The sequence below is a fragment of the Metopolophium dirhodum genome, chromosome 5, assembly GCF_019925205.1.
Source record: "Metopolophium dirhodum isolate CAU chromosome 5, ASM1992520v1, whole genome shotgun sequence".
NCBI lineage: Eukaryota > Metazoa > Arthropoda > Insecta > Hemiptera > Aphididae > Metopolophium > Metopolophium dirhodum.
Window position 1 is genome coordinate 16,913,358 of NC_083564.1, and position 22,045 is coordinate 16,935,402.

The following is a 22,045-nucleotide window of genomic DNA, read 5'->3' on the forward strand; positions in this document are numbered from 1 at the left end:
CTTTTAAGTCTTTTAATTGGGTTACCTCAAGGCGATAAAATAAAATTTTTTCCATAATCATAGGTAATAAAGTAATACAAAAATTACTAAAAATATATTGAGATAAGCTATGCATCCGAATTGCATGCCAAAAAAATAAATATAAATCGGGTCGTCCGAATTGCATGCCGTCTCTTGGAGGGGTCTGGCCGAATTGCATGCCGTCTCTTGGAGGGGTCTGTCCGAATGGCATGCCATCTCTTAGAGGGGTATATCCGAATAAATAACTAACTTTTCAACTGGAGGATCGGGATTTTGTTACATTACAATAAAACATATAAATATTGTAGAAGGTGACACTGTGAATAAGAATCATAAAATAAAACTATTTTTTTTTTCATCGACAACAAATGCCATTAGTTAAATAAAACTATTGTAGTTTAGGGTAATCAAGTGGGTGTATTTTTAATATTATTATTTTTAAATTTGGTGGTTATAACAAAATTATATTTAATAATAATTCATAATAATAAAATATGTCAATTTAGAAACATCTTTTTTTGAATAATAAAATAGTATAATAGCATTTTTAAAAACAGTTAATATTACAATGAAAAATTACGTTACAGAATAATAATAATAATAATAATAATAATAATAATAATAGGTAATAACTAATAATATAATAATAATATAATTATCTACATAGTATATAGTCATAATATATTAAAAATTTAGTTTTGTTTATTTTGCTGTCGGCAATGACATGTATGCCAACTTTTCTACATATAAAAGTATATTAATTTCATTATTTTGAAATTCCGTCATCACTAAACTTATACTTTTTTCTTTTTCTAATATTTCCCGGCGTCTATTGCTTAAATTTGAACTACGCATTTTTACATATATATCACATTGTACTTGCTTTAGGACATCAACTAATTGAAAAATATTAGGACTTGGGGAGTAAAACATGCTATTCAGCTTGGAATGGAATGATTCACAAACATTAGTTGTACGCATTGTAGAATTAGAAAATGCAGCCCAAATAGATGGTGGAAATAAACTGTCAGCCATCACATACGTTTCTAAGAAGTAGTCACAAAATGCATGTATACGATCATCGTTGGGTTGAATTGCTATAATTTCGTTCGTAAAACAGTCGTCTACATCATTTGGATTTAAAAATGACAGTCCAAAAAATAATTTTAAAAAATAATCCAATTTCTGTTTTTTTTTTTAAATTTGTACATAAACCTACTGATTGAATTTTTCTCCATATGCTCTGTCCTAAGTGAAAACGACATCCTTTTCTTATTGTATTTGGAAAAACAACTAGAAGCGCAGAATGAATAGCTAGTTCAAAGTCAGCGTAAATTATTTTTGGCGATAAATTTAAGTTTAAATCATTCATCTTCAGTAATAAATTAGTCAAAGCAACTTCATAAATTTGTTTTGTTTTTCCCGTTAATAAAAAAAAAATTAGTGGCGTATGGTTGTGATTTTTAACACCGTGAATTGTGAATAATTGATAAAACATCTTAGGGCAACTTTTAAATGTACCGCCAACAAATAAAATTTCACACTCATTTAAATATTTTAAAAGTGCGTGTGATGTAAAAGCTACAATATTTTTTTCATGATTATTAATAAATAAAAAATCTTCGTTTCTATTAGTTTGTATTATGTATTAGTTTTGGTGTTTAAATTATCTAAAGCTGTATGTAAATCAATCAAAGTTTCTGGCAGTTTAGGATAAATGCTTGATCGGGCATAATGTAATTTTTTTCGAACTCGTGTAGTGTTATTTGTTGTCCATGTACTAACATCTCCCTTTAATAGCTCTCGATGCAGTATTTTACTTGGTTTTTCAAAAGGATCATCTACAGTCTTACGTTTTAAATTATTACATACCCGTTGTCTATTTAATTTTTGTTCGTTATCTTTATTGTGATTATGATCTATTCTATCTTGCGGAATATAACTTTATGTTCTTTTTTTATATACAATAATTTTATATAAGACGTACACGAACGTTTACAACAAGCCCACCTTTCAATATCATTGCACAATAACTTTTGAAAATAAAATTTAAAATCATCAATTACAAAAAGTTTTTTTGTTTTTTTCACTCAACATAATATGTTCAACTTATATTCATGAATCAATAATTTCTCGCTGTGATGGATTTACGATGGATCTTGGGTTCAAACTCTCCAGTAACCTTGACCCGGGCATTCATATTGAAATGGCTTGTTGCAAAGCTCTAAGAATGTTGGGTATAATAATGAGATTGTCAAAGGACCTTAACCTAACTTCGTCATTGAAAGTCTTATACTGTTCGTTAGTCCGGCCAATTATTGAATATGGTGCCATTGTTTGGGATCCCCATACTGCCAACAATGCTTGCCAGGTCGAAAGGGTACAGCGCAGGTTCTTGCGATTTACAAGCTTCCTGTTAGGCATCAAATCTCCACCTCATGATTATTCCCCAGTTGCTACTCAGCTTAATCTAGCCTCACTGGCAGAGCGCAGGCGCATTATGGGTAGCAAGTTCTTGAATGGACTGTTAGATGGTAGTGTTGATTCCCCAACTTTACTATCCTTAATTAATTTTAAAGTATCCCAACGCTCCACCCGCTCCATTACTCCATTTCATGTCCCTTTTTGTTCCACCAACTACTTACTAAATGAGCCTTTAAGGCATATGATGCATAATGCCAGTCTGGGCCCCACTTTCTGTTTTAGTTAGCTCTGTCATATATATTATTATTGAAATGCATATGTACATTTTTAGTATTAATGTTATTTTTTTTGTTTATTTTGTTTTTTTTTTTTTCTCTTCCATCTTCTATTTACTTTTTTTTCTTTGTAAACCATATTATTACCTGTTTTTTCTATGTAAAAAAGGGCCTAGCCCGTATATTCCAATAAATAAATAAATAAACTTGTGGTTCCATGATCACACTACAGTTAACACACTTCGATAACGTTCCAAGACGTACTAATATTATAAGACACAGAAAAACACACAGGTGACATCTCTTTTTGATCTAATAATTATATATATAAATTATTATTATTACTATTATTTATGGTCGTAGTGGCGTAGCTCTAAACCTTTCTTATCTTAATATTATTTCAGATCAATATTGAACATAAACGCTTATACATTTGACAGCTACAAACACTTAAGTGATCGATACGTATGTCTATGTCTGTGAAACAGACCGAGACCACAATACACTACATTAATCCAATATAGATACTGTTTGGGAAAATATTTACACGGATATAAAAATATTTCAATCTAGAAACTAATTACTAAACAGTTGTAACAACCATACATAAAAGAGCGTTTCTATACATGAATTTTTTTAAAAAAAATTAGGAAAGTCTAAAAGGACAAAGCCTTCCAAGAGATGGCATGCAATTCGGACAGACCCCTCCAAGAGATTTCATGAAATTCGGACAGACGCCTCCAAGAGACGGCATGCAATTCGGACAGACCCCTCCAAGATACGGCATGCAATTCGGACATTTTTTTTTTTTGGCATGCAATTCGGATGCAGCCTGAGATAAGTATCCAATGTAGTTCTCCGGGGTTGTGTGCGGTGTTTAACCGGTCCCTGATTCTGAGCCTTTCGAGACTTAATACGTCCAATGGCGGCATGCAAGCAAGAACCAGAGCAGCCTCAGCATAGACGGTCCTATAGGCCTGGTTTAACCTCAGGACGGCCGACCTCTGTGGGCAGATCAGGTTTGCCCTGGTCCTGGCGATCTCGGACACTCGGGTGGCCCAGACCAGGGCTGCGTACAATAGCTGACTCTCAACCACCGTGGATAGGAGCCTGCGTTTCCTCTGGCCGGGGCCCCTTACATTTGGCATTAGCCTTGCCAGGGCGGCTGCTGAGCGAGAGGCCTTATTAGCAACCATGTCTATGTGCGGCGCGAATGTCAGGAACTTATCCAGGATGACCACAAGATACCTGAGTTTTTTTCCTATGGTGATTTGATGCCCGCCGACAAACAGACTGGGCGGGACGTACGCCCGTCTGTTTGTGATGAGTACTGCCTCCCTTTTTTGGTGGGCAAGCTCCAGGCCCCTTTGTGACATCCATGTGTCGATGGATTCGAGGACAAGGTTAAACGCCTCTTCAAGCAGCCATCAAGCGGCAGGAAAGAATCTCCACCATCGCCCTCTGGCAGGCAAGGTGGGACGAGACGGAAAAAGGGAAATGGACGCGCCGAGTGATCCCTAACATCAAGAGATGGCTGGGAAGAACCACGATTAAGGTGCCTTTGTCTTTTCACATGACTCAGGCACTAGCAAATCACGGTTGTTTCCAGCAATACCTATTCCGAATGGCAAGAGCTCCTAGCGCGGCATGCCAACACTATCAGGGGGACTCAGACTCCGCAGAGCACACACTATTAGCGTGTTCATAGTGGAGCGGCCACCGGGAAGAACTAACTGCCCGACTTGGTCACCAGCCGACTGCAGCGGACCTTCCGGAGCTTCTGTGTAGGCCCGACTTCGACGTCCTCCCTCCGGACCCAGAAGAAAAAGGCATTTTGCTGGCCAATGCCGACGAAGCCTTCCGGCTATTCTACAAAATGGTAAAGGATATCCTTTCTTTGAAGGAAACATAAGCGGGCTAGCCAGCCGGGTCAAGAAGTCCGGATCAACTGCGCTCGCAGTTCGGATCTTGTAGATATAAGTTACTATTGTTGTAATTGATAACTTGTTGTGTTTGTCAATAAACGATGGGGGCCGGGGAGCTGTAATGTAAATCACGGTTCTCTCCCCGGTCCTCGATAATACGAAAATAAAAAAAAAGTATCCAATGTAAAATCGACGTCATACATTCTAAAATAGTAGTTAGCCTTCACATTATTCTTATATATATAGAGATATCAAACAAAACATAACTTAACAAAAGTATTATTATATTTTATATCATGATTTGAAACAACATACTATTGTTAAAATTTAAAGTTTATAAGAGATCAGGAGTGATGGATCGCTAAGAAAAGTATTTCTTAACATCCGTCCACGGTCAGCTAATGATTCTATGACAAAAACCTTAGGTATTCTAAATATTATCGTTGTCGCCGCCGCGAAAATAGCAACTATTGCAACTAGCGTCCATTCCCAAAAGAGCTAAAGTTACAAAGAGGATGTTGCTGTCTGATCTTAATAAAATATTTGATCCACTTGGCTTTTTGACTCCTGTGCTTATCACGGGAAAAATATTTCTGCAGCGGCTTTGGCAGATTAAGCTTGAATGGGATAGTCCTTTACCATCCTTTACCATCCTTTTCATCAGCAACTCGAAGAACTAGGGTCATTGTTGATTGCTAGAAAATGCAAGCCCTGTGTAAGTGAGCAAATTGAACTACATGGTTTTTGTGATGCCTCACAAGAAGCATATGGAGCGTGCATATACGAATATGTAGACGAGGATGGTCAAGTTTATAGCAGATTGCTGTGTTCAAAGTCACGAGTAGCACCACTTAAAGGGTCGACGATTCCAAGACTTGAGTTATGTGGAGCCCTAGTTCTAGCTCAGCTTGCTATTAAGGTGGCGTCGGCGTGGGATGTTGATGTTAAGTGCTTCCACCTTTGGACCGATTCTACTGTGGTGTTAGGATGGCTCAATAGCCACGTCACCAGACTAAAAACGTTTGTAGCAAACCGCGTCTAGCAAATATTAGAGATAACTGATCCGAAGCAATGGAGGTATGTCAAGACTGAAGAGAATCCTGCTGATTTAGTCTCAAGAGGAGTTAAGCCACACGAGCTAGATGTTTGCAGCAAGTGGTGGAATGGGCCAGTGTGGTTGTCCCAGGCAAGGGACAAATGGAACGTTGTTGATACTCCCACACAAGACATTTCGGAACTCCCAGAACAGCGTCCTAACCAGCTAACGCTACTGGCAGTAGACCCGCTAAAGAATATTATGACCAAATACTCCACGTGGAGTCGTCTTCTACGTGCAGTTGCATGGATTCTGCGATTCGTTAAGTACGTCATATCCAAACGTCAAGCACAACAAACGAGGTACTTATCAGTTCGAGATCTCAGAGATGCTGAAAATTTCTTAATACGAAGAGCGCAAGCAGAAGAGTTTGGAGAGGAGATCAAAGCATTAAACGATCAGAAGGAGATACCACACAGCAGTAAGTTACATGCTTTAAACCCAGTAATAAGAAACGAGTTATTAGTAGTAGGTGGTTGTTTAACCAATGCCAACATTTCAGAAGAGCAAAAAAGGCCAATTGTGCTACCCGTAGATCATACAATTACACAACTTATTTTCAAGGATCGACATCGGAATCTACTACATGTTGGCCCTCAAGCACTCTTAGCTGATATAAGGCGCCGTTACTGGCCTCTGCGGGGGCGAATGATTGCAAGATCCATTGTAAAACAATGTGTAACATGTATTCGAGCTAAGCCATCATTTCAATATCCCTTAATGGCTCCATTGCCCAAGGATAGAGTTATCTGTAGTCGACCATTCACAACTACTGGGATAGACTTCGCAGGGCCGTTAACCATTCGTAGTGGGATTCGAGGACGTCCGGGTAAAAAGGCATGGGTGGCTATGTTCATCTGCTTCGCAACCAAGGCAATTCATATTGAAGTGGTAGAGGAATTAACTAAAAATGCCTTCATAGCTGCGCTTAGGAGGTTTAGTGCAAGGAGAGGTAAACCTGCCACCATTTGGAGTGATAATGGTACGAACTTTGTAGGAGCGCAAAGGGAGCTAACAGCATATACTAAGAAAATTGAAGCGGAACTAGCCAATGAAGGGATCAGCTGGCGTTTTAACCCACCAGCTAGTCCACATTTTGGAGGATTGTGGGAAGCTTCGGTAAAAAGTGCTAAACATCATTTGAATAGGGTTATGTAGCAGGCATGTTTAATGTTAAGTGAGCTTCAGACCTTACTGTGTCAAATAGAAGCCTGTCTAAACTCACGTCCGTTAACGCTATTAAGTAGTGATCCGAACGATCTTGAACCTCTGACACCGGCCCACTTCTTCATAGGGGGACCCATAACTCTACCCTCTGAGCCAGATGTGCCGGAAGATAATATGGTTGGGTTACGTAGATGGAAGTTGGTACAAGGGATATTACAAAAATTTTGGAACAGATGGCGGAATGAGTATCTTCCCCAACTTCAAATTAGAGGAAAGTGGAGAACCAGAAGAGAAGCATTAAAGGTTACCGATATAGTGATTGTAAAAGAAGATAATTTGGCTCCCACCATGTGGAAAATAGCACGTGTCACAAACCTACACCCAGGTAAGGACGGTCATGTAAGATACGTTACCATACGTACATCAAGCGGTACAGAGATGAGGCGTCCAGTAGTTAAATTATGTCATCTGCCAGTACTCGAAGGAGAGCAAACAGTTGGAAATTAATTTTCAAACGGGGGGAGGATGTCACCGCCGCGGCAATAGCAATGTACCCACTGACCGTCCACACACAGTTATTATTAAGATTATTAATTATTATACAATATGTAGATTAGACCGCGACCAGGTACTGTCCAGCAAGGGCCAGGCGCGGTGCGGCAATCAGTTCGTTCGCTCGTCGCAAACAGTCGACACGTAGATACCTTTTTTATAGGCGCGAATCGCCGTAAAAATTGTATTGTGATAATAAATTGTAAGGCACTAATTTTTTATACCGTACCTAGTTGTCGTGGCGCAAATCACCAGCATTATTATTATTGTTTTTGGTCGGGCGCAAATCGCCAGCGTTATTATTATTGTTTTTGGTCGGGCGCGAATCGCCGGCGCTATTATTATTGTATTTAATTATTGTTACGACGCATTGTGTGTGCCGTCATTATTATTATAATTATTATTAAAAACCATAGGATAGCTGGCCAGCTGATCACCGTCGCATTTGTAAGTTTTTCTTATATATATACTTTTATTAATATCTTTTTGTATTATCGGTTTGGTACAACCAGCGCCGTTTATAATTATAATTTATACATTCTTACCGCTGTGGTATTATTATATATTATATTGTGTACTATCAATATTATTAAATTAAATTTGTGAATTATACAGCAACGCATTTTTACCTAAAACGTGTTACAATTTTCTTTTAATTATATACACATCACATTACACACACATTTACACACCCACCCACACACTAGCACTCTCTGGTCTTCCTCGGCGACCCCGTCCACTTCCTTTGAGTCGCTACACACACATACACATCTATACACAGGTCGGTCGGTGTGTGAGTACAGCGCGCGAAGTAAAAAGCGATCGGGTCGTACGGGCTAACTATTGTTCCGTCCCCGGCGCAATCATTATGTGTTCGTATAATTTATTGAAAAATGCAGAAATTCACTACCATTTTCCGTGGAAAGTTGAGAGTATAAATAGACAAGATCAACTACTTATAACTCTTGTGAAATTGAGACACAATTTTCCACATTTTGACTTGGCTACAAGATTCAAGTGTAGTAATGACACTATTACTAACATTGTAATAACTTGGATCAATGTTTTACATAATGTTCTGTTTTTACAGTGCATGAATAAAATTCCATCTAGACACAAAAACCAAACATGTTTACCTAATTGTTTTAAGCCTTTTTTGAACTGCCAAATCATAATAGACTATACAGAAATACATACATCAGTATCAAGACAATCTATGAACATATTATAAAGAGATACTTATAGCAATTACAAACATAGAAATACTTGGAAAATTCTTTTGGGAATTTCACCAAATGGTGTAGTTACTTTTGTTAGCAGCCTATTTCCAGGTTCTACATCTGATAAAATAAAAACATTAGCAAGTGGGTTTTTAGATCAATTAGTTCCTGGAGATCTTATTTTAGCTGACAAAGGTTTTTTTAATAAGAGATATATTTCCCCCTGGAGTATCTTTAAATTTACCTCCCTTTTTAGATACTCCTCAGTTTGCACCTGAACAAGTGTTACAAACTGAAGCAATAGCTAAAGCAAGGATACACGTTGAAAGAGCGATACAACTGATAAAATGTTATTCAATTTTAAACTTCATTCCTTCTAATATGTTGAAACAAGCTGAACAATTTTTCAAGTTAATTTACAACATCCACTTATTCAAGAAGTCCAAGATAAAATGTAAAAAGTACAAATTAATTTAATTATATTATGTAAAATTCAATATTTTTTAATTATAAACACAACATGTACCTAAAAATATTTTTATTATGTGAAATTTGTAAATGATTTTTGTGTTTAATTCTTTAATATTATACATAATCTATAAGTGTATATACTAATGATATGGATATTTAATTTTCAATAAGAAAAGGTATGAACTTCTTATTAAAAAATTGTTCTAATACTTTAAGATTAATAAACCAGTCTGGATCCTTTTCAACTTCGTTAATCATTGTTTGATTAGGTGTCCAAATGACAAGGTAACACAACTTGTGGTTAGTTAAATATAGTTGTCCTTGAATCTGATGCCAATAAAAGTGCTTTTTGTTAATATAAACAGTATTATTTTGTATATATATTATATAACTGTGATCATTTTTAAGTTCAATATCTAATGCTTTATTTCTGAACTTCCATGGACATTTTTATCTCAACAATATAATCAGAGTTTATCAAGCCATCTGGAGATGCTCCTAAAAATCCATCGTTTGCTAACCATAACCCAGTTGGTACAAAATTTACATTATGTTCTTTTTCTAAAACTCTAATGCCTGATTTTTCATTTGTTAAACCCCACTGAATAGCATGTACACCACTTAAATTAGTATCATTCTTTAGCGATTTAAAAAAAGATTTTGAAAATTATTTTTTTGGCAAGCAGATAATATATGATCAAAATGACTTGCAGTTAATCTATTTTTACGGTAATAATGCCACAGTTCAGTTTTATTTTGACCGGTAGTTATTTCAGAAATTTTTAAAACAATATCATCAGTAATAAAACAGCCATCTTTTATATAACTTCTTACTGCTTCAAAATGTCCTGCCCTTACTAATTGTTTACAAACATCTTTATTTACTACACTTTCTATAGAACTTCATTAAAATTTTAAAGATTCATTTGATTCTATATGTTCTGGTTCAGGTCTTAATAACCAAGAAAAACCAACTGGGGTAGATAAACTATCCAAAGTATGTTTGAAAGTAGCAAAATCTTCATCTGAAATAATAGTAGAAGGGCTAACAAAACCACCATAAATCTGACTGATAGTTTTTACTTCATCACATGTGTTAATTTTTCTAACATTCCATGAACAAGATTTGTCTGTAGAGCTAAGATTATAGTGAGTATAAAGTGCTAGGGCAGCTATATGGTGGCAAACTACTTGGCCACGAGGGCATGTACATTCTGCCTCAACTATAGAACTATCATTTAACATCATCTTTACCTTATATTTATCATTCTTCATACTTTGTTTGATTTCTCCTACAATTACATTTAAATCTAGATCGGCTTGAAACTTCAAAACATGACCATCTTTATAAGCAATTTCGTCTCTTTTTAATTGTTTTATATTGTCTTGAAAATACTCCGAAATAGACGAAAAAGGTAAAATGTGATTTCCAGCCATTATATAGTTAAATAAGTAGTAATACAATTAAATTAATAATTATGTTTAAAAAATGAATATGTATTTAAACAAACTTCAAATTCAAACAGGAGCCACCTATTAAGCAATAAGCCTGCCTAAACGTACTATATTATAAAATATTTCGATAGGAATGTTTGGATCCAATTGATAAAAATGATAAGCGTTGATAACAAATGTTACGTCATGCTATCTGCCCGTATAAGTAATAAATTCGATATTGTTCAACCACAAGGTATATCGGTCATAAATGATAATCGTTATACTTACTCACTACAATGACGTATTTTGACATCAGCTGTTATTTGTATTGTTCTGTGCACGATTACAGATATCATGGTTACATAATATGAAGTATACCCAATACTTGGTTATCATGAAGCACATTTTGATTTCAGTTTAATCATTTATACATCTACAATTGTTGTTTAAATGTATAGCATATGGTTCGCTGCTACCTAGTAGATAATTAATGCCTTGTTATAATATAATCAAGTAGCATATCACTACATAGAAATATTACTATAACAAATAAGATGTTTCAGCCACTTATTGAGTTTTGTTTGTTTCGTTATTTCGATTTGGCACATAGATAGTCCTAGATTATTTATATCCCAACAAAAACACTCCGTCGAACTCCGTGTAAAAAATTGCTAAGTAAAAAAAAAAACTAGTAATTTATAATACTTAAACATTATAAATATGTGATATCATAAATAAATGCTAAGTTAACTTAAATTTAAAAAAAACTAGTAATTTATAATACTTAAACATTATAAAGATTTGATATCAAGAATAAAGGCTAAGTAAATTAAATTTTAAATTAATTGATTCAATCTCAATCATTTATTTACTTAGCGAGAATTTATTTTCTTTATAAATTAATAATTAAGACTTTTTTATAAAACAAATTTAGTAACATTTGTCATGGAAATTTGTTAAATAGTCCAGTTATGAATAGACATGTTTATTTGTCGAAATATATAAATTCTCCCAAAGTAAATAAATGATTGAGATAGAATCAATTAATTTAAAATTTAATTTACTTAGCATTTATTCTTGATATCACATCTTTATAATGTTTAAGTATTATAAATTACTAGTTTTTTTAAAATTTAAGTTAACTTATTTATGATATCATTTTTTTATGATATCACATATTTATAATGCTGAAGTCTTATAGATGACTAGTTTTTTTTTACTTAGCAATTTTTTACAGGGAGTTCGACGAAGTGTTTTTGTTGGGATATCAGTAGTTTTTTTATAACATATTTTTATGTACTGGCATGTAATATGTAATGTTTTATATTTTTATTCATTTATTTTATTGTTATGTTTTTTTATTTAATATACTCTATTTTTTTTTTTTAAATTCATATTCTATTTTTTTTTTTTTTTAAATCTTATTCAATTTTTTTTTTCCATTATTATAATATATACATTTTTACCCCCTCGAGGCCATCGTTCAAAATGTATTGCAGTGTCATTACATCGTAGCCATTTATTTTGATGTGAAATTATGCTTGTATAATGGGCTTCATTCATAGATGGACCACGATGACAGATGACAGAGTTTAAACCATACGATTTACCATCAACTTTAATTATTGTAGTGGGTAATGCATTAATGGTTAGGTTTGATATTTTGTTATTGACATTACTCCAAAGTTGTATTTGAAAGTACAAATATTCATTAGTATTTACTATATTTGTTATCTGTGTATGATCTGTAATAGTATTACAGGTACTGCAATTAACGCCTTCTATTAACACTTCTCTGAATAAATAATCCAGCATTGTATTTAAAGTTGCTGTTTCATTTTCATTAGGTACGTTAAGTTGAATAATATAGTTTTGAGTTATTTGTATTCTCTTATTATGGCACGCAGAACTTGAGATAGCGCATCTTTTAGTGGATTGTAAATGTTTATAAGAGCGTTAATAAATTCAGCAGCGTCCTGTTGTTCTTCATTAATAAAAGGGTGCCCAAACTGTCTTCTAATACTTGAAGAATTTAGATTATTGATATGTGAAATGTAAGACAATGCAAGATTTTTGAGAACGGAATGTTCCAAAGAGTTAATTAGGTTATTTAATATATGTGTACAATTGAATATGGCATGTAAAGAAGAATTTGCATAGCATGATATATTATTTGAATTTGAAAAGCCTGGTATAGTATGATGAGGAATATCTTGATAAGAAGTTGAAGGTATTTGGGCATTATTAGCATGGATATTTGATTAGGCAACTTTTTAAGCGTTTCTTCGATAGGTAAAGGTAAGTGAAAAGCCCTTTCTACAGATTTTTCTATCATTGAGTTTTTAGGCTGTTTTATACCAGATACAGGAGCCATTTTCATAACAACTTGAAACACTTTAGCTCGTTGTATTAAAATTGTTTCATAGTCATTTAAATTAGAAAGTACATGGGGTGTATCTCGAGAATGTAAACTATTAAGTATACGAGTCGGAGGAAAACAATTTGTTCGAAATATTTTCAAACAGTAGTTAGTAACTAAATACTTTACTAAACTAATATTTTTTTTGATTTCTTAGAAATTTTTTTGTGGTTATGGTGATTGAATTTTTTACTAAACGTTCATCCATACACACTGGGCTCACAGCCACACTAGTGGTTTTTTTTAAAAATAATTTCTCCTTTTTCGTAACTTCTGTTTGTATGTATTAGAAACCATTTTAGAAATAAAGGATCACAAATTATAATATAAATAAATAATATAATACGGCCTACTACAACACTGTAACAAACGAGACAACAAATAAAACGTGGTTTGCGCGGCGGCGGCGAATAAACACATCTACACCGAACGTCACCAGAAACATGAATGTCGATAACAGAAATAACGAATACGATAAGCGATGACGCGGGCAACGGCGGGAACCGCAAGTCGCAACCGCTGCCCAGTGTACGACCGCGACGAAAACGTATACGGAATAGAGGGGGTAATACGGTCTCGTGCGCTGCTGCGTGAAACGTAATAACTAAAAACGGTCGAGCACAATATCTTTTTGCTTCAAAAATACTTGACTTTTTTGCTAATATATTCGTTATTATTCAACCATTTGTTTTCGAAAATGACGAAGGTATAATCTACAAATCATGCCCGATCTATTGATACCACAAACAGACCAATCCGTTCATTCATTAGGTCTGTAGCCCTGGCTAAAGAAAACGGGCAAATTTACACACATTCAATGGACAAACTCTGGCTCGCGTAATATACTACGGTAGTGACCGCTTCGCTTTTTTTTTTACTTAGCTTCGCGCCACTACCGTCGCGCTGGATTCACTACAAACATATTTAGACAGATGATTTGATCACCACTTTTTAATTCATAACAAAAAGTGATTATAAAATGATTCATACACATAATATATTATGATTCCAAATCCCAATTTTAATATACCATAGTGAAATCTACTATCACATATAATTTGGAAGATCCTCTATGTTAAAATGATATTCCAATTATTTCCAATTACATTTAAAAATACCAATATTTTGGTAACAGTGAAAAATAAAAATATTGCTTCACATATTGGATTTAAATATGACTACAAAATAAATTAAGTAAGTATAAATTTGTTTAACTGTAATTGTTGCCGCCGCAACATAACAAATATAAGATTAAGCATAGAAATAAGATATCGGCCATGGGGGAACAGGAGCGTTTAAATACAGGAATGCACCGCTCATAGTGCGCATGCGCAATATGGTATCGTCCGCATAACATAGATATTAGATAACATGTTGATTATTGATTATCAGTGATTTAAGCGGCAAACTAAAATTTTGAATAAATACGATATTATGGTGTGGTATTCAAAACTTACCAATTCTTACCCAAACAGGTTTTAGTTATCTTTATGATGCTATTTTATTTAAGGTCACTGGTAAAACACATTTTACCTGACACAGTAACACGCTTATGACATAGGAATTTAGAGTATTTAGACATGTTCTATTTCCAACACATTGATAGAAGTAAGATAATAAAAACGTAATAGGTGGGAATTTCTGAATATGATATACTAAAATTCCATTTATATTAACTAGTGTAAAACTTTTTTGTACTTTACGATATATTATTTCTTTTTACAAATGGATTTTGTTTGTGATATTTGTAATAAAACCTTTACAACAAAATACTCACTAGAGAGACATAAAAAAAATATCCACATGGAAGAAAATATTATTTTTGAAAAATCATATTTTTCAAATTGTAATAGCTGCATTAATCTTAGTTTTAAAAAGAAAACTCTATTGATTGATCATTTAAATTCTGAGCATGGCATGTCGATCAATAAGGAAATTTTACAATTTAATAATTTAACAGGTATTTTTTTAAGTTTTATCACTACAATAATATTTGTTTAAGTCACATTTTTATTCATATTTCGAAGTAATAATCATTTCAAATATTAAAAGTATATAATGAATTTTAGATTCTGAGTTGAGCGATAAATGTATTGATTTTACAGTTTTTTTTTTTTAATACAGTAAAAATGCTTTGATTTTTTTCATCATATTTTCTGATAGGAAAGTGAATCTAGTTCGTACTTTTGGGTGGTCAAAAGCAAAACCATTTTACGCAAAATCGTCTCCACTCAGAATCGTTTGTTGTATAGATACAATGATATTATATCATTGAATTCAAATTTAATTGACTTTGAATTATATTGGATTAAAAATTATTATTTATAGAATTTTATAACTGGAAAATGATGCATGAATTAGAAGAAAAATGTAAATATGTACTTAATACAGGGAAAAAAATTGTAAAGACGGTAGTAAAAGTTACTATGAATTTTATCGTTCAGGCGTGTATAAAGAGAAGGATAAAAAAGAAAGATCCACAAAATCTCAAGGAACTAAAAAAATAAACCTTAATTGCACAAGTCATATTATATTATTGGAGCCTTTTGATAAAGAAGAGTGTATTGCAACAGTGTATAGACAACATTATGGACATACAACTAATGAGCTTCAACATTTAGATATACCAATTAACAAAAAAATGGAAATTGCTTAAAAAATGTATACATTGTGATTATTGTTTTTATTAATATTACTATTGACTAAAACTATTCTATTATTATTAAAAAATGTTGTACCTACCATTGACTAAATGTAGCAAATTATATTTTGCCATATTTTAAATTTATACATTGTGATTATTGTTTTTTTTAATATTACTATTGACTAAATGTAACAAATCATATTTTGCCATATTTTAAATTTATACATTGCGATTATTGTTTTTATTAATATTACTATTGACTAAAACTATTCTATATTATTAAAAAATGTTGTACCTACCATAGACTAAATGTACCAAATTGTATCAGTATAACTCAGTTAAAACTTAAAATAATATTTAGTATATTATACTAAATTCGCTAATTGCAATATTAATAATTTTATTTAAGTTCAATAGGTATAATATCACATTATCAGTTATCACTGAGTTATCAGTTACTATAGTTATGTGGACGATACCATATTGCGCATACGCACTATGAGCGGTGCATTCCTGTATTTAAACGCTCCTGGGGGAACAGCTGGTCACACACACACACAAAATCACCGTAGTAATCATTGTTTTATTTTTGTATATATTATTCAAACGTGTCCAGTGAATTATTATGTAATAATTGTACCTATAATATTATTAAACATAATTATTTTTACTATCACCACGTTATCGCAAGTCGCCAAGCTGGTTCCGCGAACGTTATTAACACGGCCACCGTGATATTTTGTCTCGTATCGTACGTCTTTCAGCGAACACCGACGTGTGCAAAATAATTATTTTACTCCGTTTTTGATCTAATAGTAAGGTGTCAATATCATAGATTTTCGTCGTAACGGTGACCAGACACGAGTCTATTAGACGCCTATTTGTATATTATATTATTTTATTATTGTGAGCCATAAGGGCAATCATTACATTATTTTGTCATTTGCGTGTATTGTACCCATACTATAGACAGGACCAGCTAGCTAGTCTGCACTCCACAAACTGTGAGTTTTTTCATTATTTTTATTATTATTATATTTATTTTATTATACACCTTTAACTGTTGGGCCAAAAGGGCTATAGATATTTTTTGTCACGCCTGCACCGAAAGTTTGGTTTTCGACCACGGTTGAAGCGTTTTAAAGCGTCCTTTCCAGCGGGCGGTAAAGTGGAAATCCCCAAAGTGCCGGGCAGAAAAGACAAAATCCCCAAAAGTGCCAGCCGCCGGGCGCGTATCCCCTGCACAACCAGAAACTAAAATGTATACCTACCACGGTTCTTACAAAACATAAACTTTTGGTTACATCTTAAATGTATAGTATAACCTCCTTGCATGACGCATAAACATTTAAACATATTTAATTTGCACTGTTCCTAGATAAGTGCGTCGAACAATGCGTTAGTAAGTTTATTTCACGCAATTTGTATAATAATCTTATCAGTTACAATAATAAAATATAAAAAGTGAAAATTGTAATTTTGAAATAAAATAAAATGTCTTCCAAGAAATTGTTTTTGTAGAATAGTCTATAATTGTTGCATAGATCCCTGCATAACCTTTTCCATGAACGCAGGGGCGTGACAAAAAATAGTATGTGTGGCTCACTTCCCGCCCTTGCCACACAATATACTATTTTATTATTATTAAATTGTTGGCCAGAAGGGCCGAATATTATTTTATACAAGCTTCAGCTCAAATACCTGCGTCAATATATTATTATTATTTCGGTTGACCATAAGGGCCGGTCATTTATCATTATTATTTTTATTATTATACATTGCTGGACCAGAAGAGTCACATTATTTTCATAGCGGCTCCAATAGCTTTTTTATTATTATCATTATATTATTATTATTATATATTTTTTACACGTTTGTGTTACTGCGAGTTTTTAATATATATTTTGTACTGCTATTATTTAAATCTGCGTATTATATAGCAACTTAACTATCAGAAACCGTGTTACCATTTTTTATTACCTATTTGTTTAATTGTATACACATCTACACACATACACATATTCATACACAAATACACATAATTTATTACACAACACGGACTACATAGCCGACAGAAATTGCTAGGCGATCCCGACCACTACTGCTCGAGCTATTACACCATTACACACCCAGCTTGTTCTCCATATTTCTAGGTCTTAGGTGTTAGTGGTGTAAAGACCCTAAGTTGGTGTCCGGGCGCGCGTTATATTATTGTACGCAACCGGCCCGCACAGTAATATTATTTAATTATTATAATGACAAATACATTTTTTAGGTGTAATCAAGTTAATAATCGCAAGAAATGAAAAAAATCTATTTGGACAACTAATTGCACATTACCAATGATATTAATTGAAAACTAAAAATATTGCTAGTGTTAATGTTTTATAATTTGTATGTTATTTTATAATTAATTTAAGTGAGGTGACAATATCAATCATAACAACTTAAAAGATAAATGTACATTGTGTTTAATACGAATCTAGGTCTAGTGTTAGAAAGTCATGTGTTATAAGGTCAGATATTATAATATTAAGTGTCATAAAAATCAAATGTTATAAAATATATTTCTCATAAAAATCATGTCATAAAAGTTATGTACCTATTATAAAAATTACAGTAGATATAAAAAATTGAATTAACTATATATTATGTGTGAATTAAAATGTTAATGTTAAACAATTTAAAAAAAAGGAATAATTGTAAAAATGTTTAAAATTTAAAATTTGAAGCAATTTATTGCTTTAAGAAATTCTTTTATATCATACTCAGGGTTCTGTTCTAATCGTTTACATATATTTTGTAGTCGGATATTTTGGTCGTTTGTATTTTTGGAAATGGACGTTGAGTTTGTTATTAAGCGTTCTATGGTTACTTCTGTTTCTTTCTGCTCTTTTTGTATTCCTCGGATAACAAATAAAGATAACATTTAGCTAAAACGATTAAACGATAAGGAACATGTATGTATGTAGGTACACTATTAATATTATATTATAACACATGATTTTTATGAGAAATCCGTGTTATAACACATGACTCTTATGAGACTTAAATTTATAACACTTGACTTTCTAACACATGACTTTCGAACACTTGACATAGTACCGTTTAATACACATACCTACACATATTGTGTAAATTGCGTAAAGCAAATAAAAAATTTAAAAAATAGTAAGTAGGTATGTGATTAATTATTATTATTCATATATAAATGAGTACGAAGTAATTGCTCAATATAAATTGTTTTTGTCAATGATTGGTGTTGTCATTGAATAGTAATTTGTACTAAATTCAAGTTAAAATATTATTAACAGCATTTTAAAAATTTTACTTTTGTTTTAAGTCTGGGGTTATTGGAAAGTTGGTTTCAATTTTTTGAATACATGTTATATCTTTACTCATATTTTGCAAAACTGCAAAACGACAATTTTGATTTAACTGTATCATCATTTTGGAATAGATTTTTCATAGTCCTGGGCTTATAAATGAAAGTAAAATTTTATAATGGTTGATAATATTAACAGTGACGCTGAAGTCCTAAAATTAGGATTAAGATCATTAATACGCACAAAATATAAATCATTATTTTTACGCACTAACCAATCACCCATTTAAGTTGAAATAGCTAGTTGAATATTTATTATAGGGTTCGGCGTCACTGAAAATTGTTATAAAATGTGGGACAATTGGTCATGAATAAAATTAGTTCAAAGCCAATTTATTTATCATAGGTAATGCAATATTTACCTGTTCAAAATATTATTTGAATGTGTTACTATAGTTTATTCAGAATTGTAAATTGAGTGGACAACGATTAAATAAATATAAACTAACTAGTATTTTTATAGTATTAGTATTTTATTTAAAATGATGAAAAAAATTATGGTTGATCATTAAGTTTATGAATGTTATTACTTAGTGTTGTTAGATGGGGGAAAAAACAGCAGGTCTAGTCTGTACATATTAAATATTATTAATTTCCTTTGTACAGCTTGTTCATAACATCTTGTAAATTATTATTTATTATTTCATATGCATACACTGCAACTTTATTATATTGTTAGGCACTCGTATGCACAATCATATAAGTGTTACTTAAAATCAATTTAAGTGTCGCCTAAGCACAGTTTTCTATACTTTTGAATAATTACAATAATATATATTTTATATAAAAATCAGCTTAATTATAGTATTTAATATCTATAAGTATCAAACAAATAACACCGATAATATTATCGTAAACATTATTGATAAGCATGGAATAATAAATTAATTTTGAAGAAAAATAATTACAAGTTACAACATAGAACACTGTGTTCTATGGTAATTGGTAATACTTTAATAGGCATTTAATTATTGGTGGTATTAACTAACTACGGGTTACTTAAATTTCAACTATGCAAGATGCAACCAAAAATTATTTTATTATTTTTTAGTTATTTGCTGTCAGGAAAATATTACAGTATTTAAAATGTTATTACTATTTAATTATTACATTTAAATATTCAAATTAACAATACTTTATAGGCAGGCGGTAGTACATAATATTCAAATTTATTGTGAATACCTATTGTTCTGTTTAATCACGAGTAATTATGAAGAGTTCTTTGTTGTATGTTTGTAGTATACTAGTATCTATTAGTATCTTTGTACTAGGAATGAAGATTAAGGATATTTAATTAAGTTTAAAAATCGGGAAGTGTAATAATTATGCTATAATAGTAAGTATTAATTATTTTAATTATTTAAAAAGTTATTAAAATTGGCGGAAAGTTTGTCGATGTCGTAGGCAATAATGTTGGCCAGCATGAAAGTAATTTATACTTATTAACAGCATAGAAACCAACATGATGTTAGATCCTTGTTTACCCGTAATAGAAAAACGTGTTAACAGCTGAGTTCATATCACAAGGTTGTTATCATTACAACCATAGAACAACTGAACCACGGACTAAGATATAATGGACTGGAAACGAGCAGCTTATCACGGCCACGAATGTATGTACAATAAGCAAAGTGCGGGGGATCGCTATGTGTTCCTGGATTTCACAGCGCCCTCTGCATTTAACACGGACTAAGATACAAAGTGTGTAGCCAAATAAAACCATCGGTAGCGCTGAAAACTTCAAGAACAGTGTTCTTATCAGCTAAGTGGCACCTTTTCGTGGCCGTCCCTCGACCTCTGCCGACCATGTCGTTTCCAGTCCATTATATCTTAGTCCGTGAACTGAACATTAAACATAACAGCTGATCAAAATAAGAATGTGTAGTGGTAATCTTGAACTAGGCGCCTTGAAGGACGGTATGTAGTGGGCATTACATGCGACAAGACGTGATAGTCCAATAATCCAATTACTTATAGTATGTATGTATAACAATAAAAGTAGGTACACTGATAATCATTTATCATCATATCTTCGGTATCGAATTTATTACTTGTAACTTCCGGTCTTTATAAGCGAAAAGTATATCAATAATATCATGACCAGTGGCGCTATTAGCGTGGGGGAGAACTGTGCAACATAATGGGGTATTTTGGGGTCCAACTCAGGCTTAACTATCGTACTTACTGAATTTATTTGAATAGTTTATTATTTTTTACGCTGGAGCACAAAAATCCCAATATTACTGCGGTCTGCAGTACTGACTAGGTATAACGAATTTACACACAAACACCTCCCAAAACACCCCAACTTTGAGGAGTTGTATCTCGTCAACGGATAAACGAAAAATGAAAATTTAAACGTGATATTTCATAAGAAAAAAAGCCTTACTAAATTATGAAATTTTTAGTATGGGTTGCCTTTTGAAAATCAAAAGTAGATGGTGGTTTACCTAATAAATATAAGGGTGAAAATATTAAAAAATTATATAATTCTAGAACAGCTTAGATCTAAAATTTTTAAAAAAAAAAAATTTGAAAAAAGTGAATACTTTTTGAGATAATGAGTGTTGTACGCTTAATCAATCACCCTGTATGTCACATCCACTTCATGAAATGTATTCATTTAGTAAAAATGACGTTTTACTACTGTTTGCGCACCGTCACGGAGCTATTGAGGTAGTATCTCTAGCTGACCGTACGACACTTGCGGCGGGTAATTGTATGCGTTATAACCTGTGTGTGATTAGGAGTAGGTAATTTAACACTTAAATTGAAGGTGTGCGTTGGTGGCACTAAAACATATTTATTATTGCCGACACATATAATACAGTCGTGTTATAAACGGGGGATATGATCATATCTTACACTTTCCTACTATTCGGGAATGGCGATGTACAAAATAATATCTATATAAACAATAACATATGTAATCTTATCTGTGACGATGGTGACACTATGATAGTGGCTTGAACCGACAACAGCTGACTCCTGGGCACGATGATGGACGAC

The 22,045-nt window shown here is 32.7% G+C and overlaps 3 protein-coding genes across 3 annotated transcripts; 2 read left to right on the plus strand and 1 right to left on the minus strand.

Moving 5' to 3' along the window:
* Window positions 1–2,173: 2,173 nt before the first annotated feature.
* On the plus strand, window positions 2,174–2,731 carry LOC132945574 (uncharacterized). The gene has a single exon (XM_061015347.1). The coding sequence runs from the start codon at window positions 2,174–2,176 to the stop codon at window positions 2,729–2,731; it is 558 nt and encodes a 185-aa protein (XP_060871330.1).
* A 645-nt stretch (window positions 2,732–3,376) lies between these two features.
* LOC132945575 (uncharacterized) lies at window positions 3,377–4,096 on the minus strand. Its single transcript, XM_061015348.1, has one exon. The coding sequence runs from the start codon at window positions 4,094–4,096 to the stop codon at window positions 3,377–3,379; it is 720 nt and encodes a 239-aa protein (XP_060871331.1).
* A 10-nt stretch (window positions 4,097–4,106) lies between these two features.
* LOC132945576 (uncharacterized) lies at window positions 4,107–7,415 on the plus strand. The gene is made up of 5 exons (XM_061015349.1): window positions 4,107–4,193; window positions 4,429–4,599; window positions 5,310–5,588; window positions 5,688–6,860; window positions 6,903–7,415. Exons 1-5 carry the CDS (start codon window positions 4,107–4,109, stop codon window positions 7,413–7,415), a joined length of 2,223 nt encoding a protein of 740 aa, XP_060871332.1.
* Window positions 7,416–22,045: the final 14,630 nt, after the last annotated feature.